The following is a 12,131-nucleotide window of genomic DNA, read 5'->3' on the forward strand; positions in this document are numbered from 1 at the left end:
TCCGCCGAGCGGGAGTGGGGGGGATTAGCTGATGCACGACGTAACTCCTCCCAGCGCTGGAAGGCAATCATGTGATTTTTATGACTGCTCTCCAGAACTGTGTTTGCTCTGCTCCCAGCCACCATTGCTTCCTCCTGAGCGTCCTTCCTTCCCCGGCAGGGCTGCAGCTCCTGCAGGCAGTGCCGGGGGCCAGGTTTTGGCAAGCAATGACAGAAGTGAAGAGAGAGGTGTTCGGGCAGATGCCCCGGGCGGAAGGAGGAGGAGTGGTGGAAAAGTTCATCTTAAAGTCAGACAGCATGAAAGTGGAGATCCTGTCCTTAGGGTGCATAATCGCCGCTCTGGAGACAAAAGGCAGGGATGGGGAGTTTTCAGATGTTGTCCTAGGCTTTGACACTTTGGAAGGTGGGTCTAACTCTGTTTCTTTAAAAAAAAAAAATTAAAAAAAATCAGGCAATTTAACCACCGTTTTCTGGTTTATTGCCACATTGCATGATCTGCTTCTAAGGGTCCCCTCCAAATCGTGGGCTGAATAAATACGACTCCTGCTGCCTGTCCTGGGCTCAGTGGTGGATGGGGAACAGGGACACTGGTGGCTCCAGGTTGTAGTGTGCCCCTCTAACGGGGCGGCTCTGTGTCATTCTTTGACCAGCAGTGACAGAGGCCTTTTCTGCAAATCTGCAAAGAATACAAGATCCCATCAGGCTGTTCTAATCGAAGATGTGCATGACTAGTGAGCTGTGTGTCCTGTGAAACATCAGGACTGCAGTCACCTATTTAGTACTGGGGGGAAGCAGACACCTCTGAGTCTGTAAACACACCTGGAGACCACCCATCCTGTCCCAATCCTTCCATTTAACTGCGCTTTTTTTCCGGCCAGGTTACATGAGGGAGCACCCCTACTTCGGCGCCACTGTGGGGCGTGTGGCCAACAGGATTGCGAAGGGGAGGTTCACCGTGGACGGGAAGGAGTATCAGCTGTTCCTCAACAATGGGCCCAACAGCCTGCATGGAGGAGCCAGGGGATTTGACAAGGTGAAAATCAGGCTGGCGGGTCCCGCTGTCCTCTGGCACACAGCCTGTGGGGTTGTGGCAGGAGGATGTGATGTCTTGACTCCTGACCCTGTAGCATTTTCTGGTGGTTATTGCATTGAATCAGCTCCCAGAAAGTGCTGTGAGTGCAGGAACGGGGGGCAGTGAGACCCTGTGAGGTGCTGGGTCAGCTTGTCTTTGCCCGGGTGGCTTAGCAGGGCTCACTTATGTCATCCTGGGATGCCATGCAGAGGGTTGCTGTGCTTCCTCTGCATTACTGCAGCCCTGAGGCCTCGTGAGCCCAGTTCTGACAGGGTTGTCCTGGAGCGAGGTGCTGCTCCCACAGAGCCTGGGTTAGGACACAGTGGTGAGGACCCAGCCTCACCACCCCAGAGTGGGTGCTGTAGTTGTCCCAGTGCCCAAAGAAAGTTTCCTGGGGAACAGTGATCCATGCAGGCTCATTTGCGCATGTGGTTTCAAGGCTGTTACCCACCCAGATCTCCTCCCAGAGTCAGAAGGTTTGCAGAAACTGAATATCATTGCTGCTTGCTTTTGACAGCACTCCCAAGAACGGGGAGAGCAGGGTGGTGCTGCGGGTTCAGTGTGGTTATTGCATTAACCCCTTCAGTGCCGCTTTCATCCCAGTGACGACATGCCCTGGGCTCGTGCTCTGACTCACAGCAGCGGGTGACTAGATCACACCTGCAAAATGCCCCAGCATCGCTGTGTCCCCCCCCCAGCCCTTCCCTGTGACTTCCCGAGATAAAATAACCTTTCCCTGGCCCCAGGGCACTCAACCCTTCCTATCTTCTCCCAAGAGCTGCTGCTGAAGTCCAGATACCATCCATGCACTACAAGTGGTAAGAGCAGCAGAGCATCTCCTCTCTTGAAAGCCTTGCTGATAACCCTGCTGATTGCATAGCAGGCTCAGAAGTCTCTGCTTTCCTGAAGCCTTGGGCTTTGTCGGATCAAAATGCATTTGTAACCAGCAAGTAGCTGATCCACCATTTCCCCAGAGGAACACATGTGAATGTGCTGGTGCAGCTGCTTTCCCGAGTTAATGTTTTGTTTCGTGAAAGGACATCCAGGCTGATGGGGCAAAAGTCAGAGCGTCTGGAAAACAGCTCACTTCTGGGCAGCGCAGTGTGAACTGGCATCAGATCGGGATCAAACATTCCTCAGCAGCCTTAGAAGAAAGGGAGTACTGGGGTGACTTGGCTGTTGTACCCCCAAAGAGGACAATTTGGTTTAAAGTTTCTTTATACGCCCTTACCCCCTGTGAGCTGGAGCTGAAAACATGCACTCCTTTGCACCTGGGGCTTCCAGGCTGTCTTCTGCAGACGGGGGACGTGGTCTCGTCTGCTGCCTCTTCCCCTTGCTTGCTGAAGGCACGCCAACTTGGTGGGGACAAGGCAGCGACACCCCCAGCCAGGGCTTTGTGTCCTCCAGCCCATGGGGCACGCTCGGGCACCTGCTCAAGACCCCCTCCAGCCAGGTAACGGTCACTGTGCAGAGACCTGTGGTCAGACCTAACAAAAACAAGACATGCTGGCTCTTGGCTATCACTATCTTGGCCATCTTGTCGGTTTTTCCTGATCTTGCAGACCTCGGTGCTGCAGTCAGTGCGTGGTCTGATGACAAGGAAGCTTGCAGCCATGCTTACATGGCAGCAATATCTGACCATGCTGCTGGAGGACTGGGGGACTTTCGAAAATAACCCTCAGCTTTAAAAAATAGTGATATCTGTATGCTTACTGGCCTTTAATAGCTTTTTCTTTGAAGAACTTAAATAGAAACTCATATATAAAACCACAGTGTCCCACAGCAGTGGGAGCTTCAGTCGAACTGCATTTGGTGCAGGAGGACCTGCTCTGCAGCCTGGTTATCACATTTGGCACCCTCAGTTCCTGTGTTTGGTGAAAATGTTGGCTTTTGACAAGTGCCCCGAGTTTGTGATCTCTGCACAGGACATGAAAGGGGTCATCTCAAAAGCATTATCTGGCCCCTGCACCTAGATCTGTCCTCTTTGATTAGACAGTAACTATTCCTTAGGTAGATGCAAAGCTCCAGAGACTGGCTGCCTCACCTCTTGTCACACATCCTTCCTGCAAGGGGCTGAGACATCTGCTTAGCATCAGGTCCACAGCCAGGGTCAAACAGGCTGTCTGGGCAGCTAAATTTACAGTTTGCTGGTTTGCTTCGCTCACCAGCAGTTTTGGCTCCAAGCAGAGCCCTGGTCTCTGGCAGGGGCAAGAAACGGAGAGGTCCCTGTTCTCTGGATCAGCACTGACGTGTGGATGTATCTGGCAATACATGTGGTACTATTTAACTCAACCCCAGCCCCTAAGCAGGAGCTCCCAGTGTGTATTTATGTTGTCCTAGAAACCAGCCCCGAGTTAGCTGAGGGAAGGGCAGCAGCTTGTTGAGGCGATGTTGCACACGAGGAGATCCATGGGAGGGGGAATAAGTCCAGCTGCAGGGCAAAAATCAAATGCATGGACCCTCTTAGACATGGAGTAACAGAGACTGGGACAGACCCCATCAGAGCAAACTGCCTCGTTTGTTTTGCTGCTTGTTGGAAAACTTGTTCCCTGCTGCTGGCCCTGGCTGACCAAGAACAGGCTGGTACTTGTGTTTTCTCCCACTTCCCTTTTTCTTTTTCAACAAGGGGGTATTGTTTTTTAGTCCTTCATAGGGAGAAAAAGATTACTTGGGCTTTTTTTTTGTTTTCTTCTAGGAGCAAGAGCAGGAAAGATAATTGAAAAAAACTTTGTTTCAGTGCATCATTCCTTGAGTACCTTTTGTCCCTGGGTTCAGCCCAGCCTGGGGCAGGAGGGAAAGGCACCGTGTTTCCCATGACTGTCCCACCAACGGCACGCTCCTTGCAGGTTCTCTGGAGCCCCCAGGTCCTCCCAAATGGCGTCTGTTTCTTCCGGCTCAGCCCCGACGGTGAGGAAGGCTACCCCGGTGACCTGAAAGTCTGGGTGACCTACACGCTCAGCGGTGGGGAGCTGGCCATCAACTATCGAGCCCAGACCAGCAAGACGACACCCATCAACCTGACAAACCATGCGTACTTCAACCTCGCAGGGCAGGTAAGCATGGGGAGATGAACCCTGTGGAGGGACACTGTGCAGGGGAAGAAAGCCTGGGCACCCATGGAATGATCCATGGGCTTCCCATGGGATCACTGGGACCAACATGCTGGTCTGGGGGCACAGCAATGGGAGTTGTCTCTATGCATCATGGGCTGCATGCAGCCTACGAACTGGGACAGGACTGAATCACATAGGCTTCAACTGAAGACGCGTTATCCCAGTGCGTCGTGAACAGAGACATCCCATCATGAATATTAGCTCTCCTTTTGTGTGTAACTGGAGAGTTCTCTCCTGGTCCCTCAGGAAGATTACAGAGGAGGTGCAGAACTGTCATGCCCTAGTGATGGACTGTCATTTCTTAGCTGTCTTCTGTTGGTGCTTCTGAGACAACGTACTGAACCCTTGTGTGGATGGTGCAGCTGAGATCGGGGCCTGTGGTGCCAGTCAGAGTCAGTGCAGCACTGAAATACCCAGGTCAAAATGGGGAGGAGAAACATCTTGGAAAGGGGATGTGAGGCGGCCATGGTTGCAGAGTGCGGCAGTAGCAGAGTGCAGAGGGCTCCCACACACCAGTCCAGGATCCTGCCAACTAGATGGGCACTGTATTGCAGCTGTGTTTTAGTCTCACCCTGTTTATAACTGGGCTTGGAGGAAAAGGATCTGGGAAATAAAATGTTGCTGGGCAGAGCGATAGGATGGGACAGTGCAGTCACACTTGGAGGTGAGACAAAGACCCTTAAAAGTGTTAGTGAGAGACATCCCAGCCCCTCTGTGCAGGAGGTCTGCTCAGGCTACTGCCCTAATAATGGCTGTGGAGTTGTTAGTTTACCCTCCGTTTGTCCTCCCAGCAGTACAGTAATATCAACACCTACAGCATGCAACTCAGGCATGTTTCGAGAGGAACGGGAAACCTTTGGGTATTAAATTGCTGCTCAGATTAGACAGTGACATGCAGGCTCAGCTTTGATCCTGCTCCCCTTCCAGCCCAGCAGGTTCTCTGCCAGCATCCCCGAGGCTGCAGGAGCGGAAGAGGAGCGCAACCCCCCCGCGCTGCAGGAGATGAGCCAGGAGGATGGGTTGCACTTCCCCACGCTTACTTCCTTCCCCTTTTGCCCGCCACTGTGTGCTCAGCAACCAGCATGTTTTGGCTGGTTGATCTGCAGGGTGGCAGTGCTTGGTGAGGTACAAGTTCAGACTGATAATCTCAGCCCTGCAGGATTTACAGCTCCTAGGTCCCATGCAGGTTTTTGCCTGTGCTGGTACCTTTGTCCTGTGCCCAGGGTCAAGGTGGGATGATGGCCAGGAGGCCCCCCAGGCACTACCAGATCAGCTGTAGCACCACCATGAGCAGTCAGTTCCCAGGTGTGCTTAGGGCTGCCCAAATGGTGGAAGGGTCATCCCAGTATTTCCCATCCTCCTGCAGGGCTCACAGGATATCTACAACCACGAAATTTCTATTGAAGCAGATTCCTACCTGCCTATGGACGAGACCAAGATCCCTACTGGTGGGTAGTGCAACACCTGCAGCACATGGTGAAGACGGCTTTACAGATGAGTGTTTGTGGGTATCGGGGAGCAGCACTGCTCGGCAAGGGGGAACACACCAGGACCCAGGGGACCCCAGGCACAGCAGAACCCTCACCCATGGGCACAGTCCCACAGCACCTGAGCAGAGTGGGCAGAGCCAGGTGCTGGTAACGGGGTCCATCACCAGCCCCAGACCTGGAGAGGGGGTGGACCAGGGTCCATCCAGGGGGTGTAGGCAGGAGCAGCAGGAAATGGGGCCAGAGGCAAGTGGGATGTGAGGCTGCAACGTGGGTCCAAGGGGCCCATCAGGAGACAAGCTACCTATGACACAGCACCAAAGCATGTCCCTCCAGACCTGTTTGGCCAGCATTTCCCTGCAGGCCAATCCATTGTTCCCAGAGCCAGTGGGGCCACCAGAGAGGGTCACTCAGCACTTTGAGAGCTGGGATTGGCCTGGGGTTTCCCTGCTTTGCTTCCTCCAGCAGCGTTCAGCTTTATCATACTTCTCTACTGGGATTTTCCACGTGATGTCAAGGTTTTACTTCCACAGATCTTATTTCCATAAGATCAGCCCATGCTCAAAGTCCACAGAAAGCAGGAGAATTTGTTTCTTAAGCCCAGTAAAATGTGGGAGATGCAAACAGCATGCTCCAGGCACAGGGCTGCTGTTGATAAATATGATGGCACACCAGGACATGGTCAGACTCCCTGATCTGGGGGGCAGCTCCCAGGCCCAGTGCTGAGCTCTAGACCTGCTGGGATCTCTGGTGCTTGGGAGCCCAGCATCGTCCTTCCCTGCAAGAGCTGAGCCATCAGTTCCATCATCCAGATGGGAGACCTGGTGCTACTGGCTGGGAGGCTGAAGACACAAAAGCAACACTTTTCTTTCCTGTCTTTAATGTCCTGCATGGCTAAAAGAGGAAAGCCAGTTACGGAAAACAGCATGTTTTGCATGCTAAGCAGGTTAATTAAACAAAGGTGGTATTGCTGCTGTCTCCAGCCTCAGTGTGGAGAAGCGAGCTGGCAGCCTCTTGCACCCGGTCTTGATTCAGGGGGTAAAAAGGAGAAAACAGGGCTTTCTAGTTTTCTTTTTTTTTTCCCCCCACCACTTCCGCTCTGTTCCTCCCCATAAATGATTGAGCTGCTAAATTAAATAATCTGAACAAGCTGGGACAGGGAACACATTCCCCGTACCCGCAGGAAAGGCAGCACCAAACACATGCACTCGGCAATGGTCCCACTGCTAACAAGGGGGCACCTTGCTTTGGGTGGCTTGACTCCAACCCTCCCACCCACTTCTCACTTAGCGTAAGTGACTGTGCTGAGTTGCAGTTAAGAGTTGATCTAATTGCAAAATGAATCTGATACCAAGTTTTATTGTTTTTAAGAATGAAAAGCATTATTTAAGAAAAAAAGCTGCATTTGGCTTAATTTTTGAAAAATGTAAAATAGATTAAAATAATCAAAAAAGTGGACTTCTAGATTTGCTCCTAAATGATGGCTTTTCATCCAGCCTGAATGGCTTAGAGGAATGGAGGCCATCAGAGTGCAGATGCTGAGCCATGGCAGGCGAGGATGCCATGCCATGCCGGAGGTCTTTGGAGGACAGAGTAGTGACAGGAGCACCAGGCGGCCGGTCTGGGGCATGAATGCCGGGAAGGCTGTGCTCTTGGGTGCAGCCAGCATCAACGGAAGAGAAACTGGGTGTGGGGAGGGTTGTGTGCTTGAGGGCTGCGTGAGCCCGCGGGGATGTTTCTGGTAAGTGTAGGCTCTGCTGGAAATGGCAGGGCTTGTTTCCCTGATGCTGTTGCGGGCCTGCTTTGCTGAGTGCACCTTCTGACTTCAGGAGGGAGAGGAAGAGAGGCTTTAAAAAGCAAAAAAAAAAAGAAAGCAAGAAAGCTTTTTAGCTCAGGTGTTTGCTAAAACCAGGGTTACGTCTGTGTTCGTGAACCAAAACCACTGTGTGTACATGCATCGGCTTGCACCTGGAGGAGTGGGTCTCCCAGTCCAGGTGGCTTTTACTAGGCTTGGTGTGTCATGCCTGGGCTCAAGCTGGGAAAGAGCTTAAGGCCGTACCAAGCCTACTGCCCTGCTTCTCCCCACTGCTTTCACCATGGAGCTGTTTCACTTTTTAATTGCGGCAGGCTAGCTGCCCCTGCTTTTTGCAGTTCCCTCTTGGTGTTTTGGGTAAATGTAGCCTTTGAAGCTGATAAAACTGTCTATAGTCTTAGCCCTGGGGTGAAGATGAGATTTGTGCAACTATTAGAGACAGAGCCCTTGTATGCAATGGCTGCTGTATTTTACCTAAGTGCGTAAATCAAAATGTTTCTTTTTTTTTCAAGGTGTTTTTCCGCCCCACAGCTGAATTCAGTAAATGCGCTCCTTTTAGATAGGATCAGAAGCCACAGAAATGTGCTGTTTGTCAGATGGAGACTGGTATTTCTCAAGGTTTGCAGAGCAAAACCAGTGCAGAGCTGCAGCCGAGCTGGGCGTGTGACTGCAGCAAGCAGAGCACAAGCACATGGTGCCAGCAGCGGGGCTGGGATGCCTGCCTGCCACCATTCCCAACATTGGCAGCTGCCTGCTGACCCTTGGAAACCTCTCCCTTTAGAGAGGGGTAGAAAAATGTGACTTTAGGGAAAAAAAAAACCTCGCCTGCCCTTCCTTTCTCACCTCCCCCATGCAAAACCCCTTGCCTTTGGGTTGGGATCGCTGTGTTTTGCACCGCGTTTAGTATGTCTTAGGGTTGTTCTCACTGCAAGAGCTTTATCACAGGATGCTGCATCCCCACATCAGGCCTTAAAAAAAGACTTGAGAGAAAATGCTGGTTTTATTGTCTTAAACCTTTTCTTCCTGAAACAATGCCCTGAGGCAGGAGGGGGACTGGTCCCAGTATACAGCCCATATTCACCATCCTGGCAGGTGGGCCACCTTCGTGGCCATCTCACAGATGTTTGTTCAGAGATCTGGGAGGATTCATTTATTCAGAGAGTGATAGTATATGTATATAAATCTTATGCGTATATAAATACTAATAGCTAATAAGTTTTGGGTTTATATTAATTAGCTTGTATAGTTACATATACAAGCCCCCCCCTCTTGTTTTCTGGCTCCTTGGCTTTGCTTTGTCCCAGCTAAGCACAGCAGTGACCCTGGGGGCTGCCGGCTCTGCTGGGGGTCAAGGTGGTGATGTCTCAGCCCAAGTCACAGTGGCCACAAGGCAAGCTTGGGCACCGCAATGAGACAAGGATCACAAATGGCTTAAAACCCTCAGCTCCCCAAAGCAAGGGATCTCAACCCTGCACAGGGGCCAGCGCCACAGGTATTTGCTGGCACGTGAGTGAGCGGCTGACACCGCTGTTCTCCTTGCCCAGGGGAGGTGGCCACCGTGCAGGGCACCAGCTTCGATCTCCGGCAGCCCGTGGAGCTGGGGAAGCACTTGCAGAAGTTTCACCTGGATGGCTTCGACCACAACTTCTGCCTGCAGCAGGCGCAGGCTCGACGCCTTGTGGCCAGGTAGGCTGGGACCTCGGCAGGGGTCCCCCACCCCTGGAGTCGCGGGGCGCCCATTTGGCCAGCCCCTTGACATCCTCCACCGGCATCTCCCCAGGGCTCGCCACCCACCCACTGGCAGGGCCATGGAAGTTCACACCACCCAACCTGGCATCCAGTTTTACACTGGGAACGACCTGGATGGCTCCCTGAGGGGCAAAGGCGCTGTTGCATACCCCAAGCACTCGGCTTTCTGCCTGGAAACCCAGAACTGGCCCGACGCTGTCAACAAGGTGAGCCATCCCCCACACCCCTGGGAGCTGCTTGGGTCCTGTGGCAGGGGACCGTACCACCATCCCCCATGTCTCTGGGGCGTTAAATATATGAACGGAGTCCATTTGGCGAGGGGATGCTTTGTGGACACCAGAACTGAGGCAGGCACAGGTCACAGCATCCTGCGGCATTAGGCAGGGGTCAACCAGCGCAGCGGGGACCGGCCCCACGCAGCGCAGCTTCCCAAGGGCATGGGGTCTAGAGCAGAAGACCCCACCGGGGCCTTGCCACGTCCTCCCCACGGGGCCTGAATTCAACTGGGGGAGCACTCAGCCAGCCAGCAAGTAACAGGCCGCTGGAAATGCCCAGGGGGGAGCCGTGGGACGCTGCCCCAGGAAGGCCGAGGGGATGCGGCCGTGCCCTCAAGACCCTTTCTAGTCCCACGGTGTGCGCTCACAATCAGTGACGTGCTGCTGCCTCTCCCCAGCCCCACTTCCCCAGTGCCCTACTCCGGCCAGGAGAGGAATACAACCACACCACATGGCTTGTGTTCAACGCCGCTTAAGGAGAGGGGATGCTGACTCCTACCACCGAGAGGGGTAAGTGCCTCTAGCAGGTTAGCCAGAAATCCCGCCAGGTGCTGAACGGCGCTTTCAAACTACCTTGGGTGATGCATCCCATTTGGGAACTTTTTTCCTCCTCTGTGGTTTTCACCCATGGTTTCTGCTGGCTTTAACTCCTGTCACCACCTCTGCTGCTATCTGGTCTGTGCAAAGCTCTCACCCTCTGTCCAGCCTCACCCTGGGCATTAGGTTTTGTTTCGCAGTAACAATGCACTGAAAACACCTTGTTTAGGGAGATGGCATGTTGCAGCTCAAACTACAGCAGGAGAATACCTGGTAATATTCATGTGGAGCACGTGGGAAGGCTGATAAAGTTGTGGTTGTTCATTACAACATCAGCTATTCCCAGCAAAGTGCTCTGGGCTGTGCTGGCTGCTGTTCTCTCCCTGGCACTGACCTGCCCCACAGCTCATCAAAGGGTGCCCTGCCCTTCCCGTGCCGGGCAACAGGGCAGCCCTCGCGGCTGGAGCCACCAAGATAGCAGCATTGCGATGGCACGAGTATGCAGTGGTCACGCAGAATAGCTTTGCGGAGAACGGTGTGCTGGGATTATCCCAGCTGGCCGCCCTGGCTCCTCTGGCTTAACTCCTAATTTGAAGCCAGCAGCGACAGCTGCACGAGAGCGTCTTCTGTGCTATGCCTTGACTGCTGAAGTGAAGTGGTTGCATCCATCTATAGTCCTGAATATACAACTGCAGGAGGAAAACCATCATCTTAATGGTGTGTTTCCACGTGAAATACGTATCATCCCCAACACGCTGTAACGGGCCTGTCTGATGAAAACCTCCACGTTTCTGAGGTTTCATAAAAAATTGGCAAAAGCCAGGGGGATGGCAGGGCCATCATACTAGGGAGCTGGTACCCCTCTCCCCAGTGACACAGGGGCAGCCAGCCCTTGGGCCAGGCACCCCGTGCAAGGCACCGCAGCCTGACTCCCACCTTCTCCTGCCGTGCTGCTGCCGAAGGGGCTGCACAAGCCCTGGCTCCCGCCGGCAGATTGTGGCCAGGGCCCGCAGCACTCCAGCACGTTTGCTCGGCTGCAGAGCTGCAGGAATGATTTTGCCCCCAGTGGAAGTGCCTGGCCATTGGGCACACAAACGTGGCAGACTGTCACGGTCAGTTCTGCCACCCTGACCCCCAAAACGAGCACCCCGCTATTCTCCTGCGATGCCCTGAGTGCACGGATGCGCATAGTGGTCACAGGTTACGTGGCTGCAGTTCATACTGTGTAAGGGCTGGTATCATTCGGAGAATAAAGCCCCGCTGATCCAAGCTCAGGAAATGCTAGGTTGCAAACCAGGGGCGGAAGCACCATCACCCCTATGAGGGTGGGGTTTGCCCACCGCAGTAGGGACCTCGGGTACACATCCCCTTGCCCCCCACCCCCAGCCAGGCTGTGCAGGGTGCGCACACATGTGGCAGTGCACTCCCCGCCTCCCCACATAAGCAATGACCCTCAGTGGGGGTTGAGATGGCTGCGTCCAGCTTAGGCTGGACTTCAGGGACGGATAGCAACACGGTAGCCAAGGGCTACCTGGAGCAGTGACCCAAACGTCTTGCTGATACGCAATTATGACTGTAAGTCAATCATCTTACTCTATAAATAGTGGACAGCCCAGGGCCCGTTGAAGTCCCCTGCACGGCAGCAGACTGCATGGCGGGACCTCCCCGTGAGTAGGGACGCCTCTCAAGGTTACTCCTCGAGGTTGAGAGATTCCTTGCCGCAACAGATCCTCGGTTAAGTGACTAATAGCACGCTAAACTTTGAAATCTTAACTAAGTGATATAAAGGATTAATTGCGCATGTATAATCCTTCAGACATAAACCGTTGACCAAGTCTGGGACTAGATCTGGATCCAGCTGCACCTAGACTCCTCTCTGAGAAGGAGTTTAGGAAGCAAGGAGGTCCTTTCTGAACCTCATGACTCAATGGGAGGGTATCCCTGACAGTTTTCATAAATCATAGAATAGTTTGGGTTGGAAGAGACCTCTAAAGGTCATCTAGTCTGACTCCCCTGCCATGGGCAGGGACATCTTCAACTAGATCAGGTTGCTTCGAGACCCGTCCAACCTGACCCCCGCCCACCC

The 12,131-nt window shown here is 53.4% G+C and overlaps 1 protein-coding gene across 1 annotated transcript in view; it reads left to right on the top strand.

Annotated features, from left to right (window-relative positions):
- The first annotated feature begins 206 nt into the window (after positions 1-206).
- GALM (galactose mutarotase (aldose 1-epimerase)) overlaps positions 207-12,131 on the top strand; it is an 18,300-nt gene continuing 6,375 nt past the window's right edge. Inside the window, exons 1-7 of the mRNA XM_009333720.1 lie at positions 207-402; positions 878-1,032; positions 3,918-4,124; positions 5,551-5,632; positions 9,029-9,170; positions 9,265-9,439; positions 9,907-10,018. Of these exons, the coding sequence (XP_009331995.1) occupies positions 207-402; positions 878-1,032; positions 3,918-4,124; positions 5,551-5,632; positions 9,029-9,170; positions 9,265-9,439; positions 9,907-9,984 (1,035 nt within the window). The 3' untranslated portion in view covers positions 9,985-10,018. The remainder of the gene's footprint in view (positions 403-877; positions 1,033-3,917; positions 4,125-5,550; positions 5,633-9,028; positions 9,171-9,264; positions 9,440-9,906; positions 10,019-12,131) is intronic.

This window comes from Pygoscelis adeliae, unplaced genomic scaffold, assembly GCF_000699105.1.
Source record: "Pygoscelis adeliae isolate BGI_AS28 unplaced genomic scaffold, ASM69910v1 Scaffold621, whole genome shotgun sequence".
Lineage (NCBI taxonomy): Eukaryota > Metazoa > Chordata > Aves > Sphenisciformes > Spheniscidae > Pygoscelis > Pygoscelis adeliae.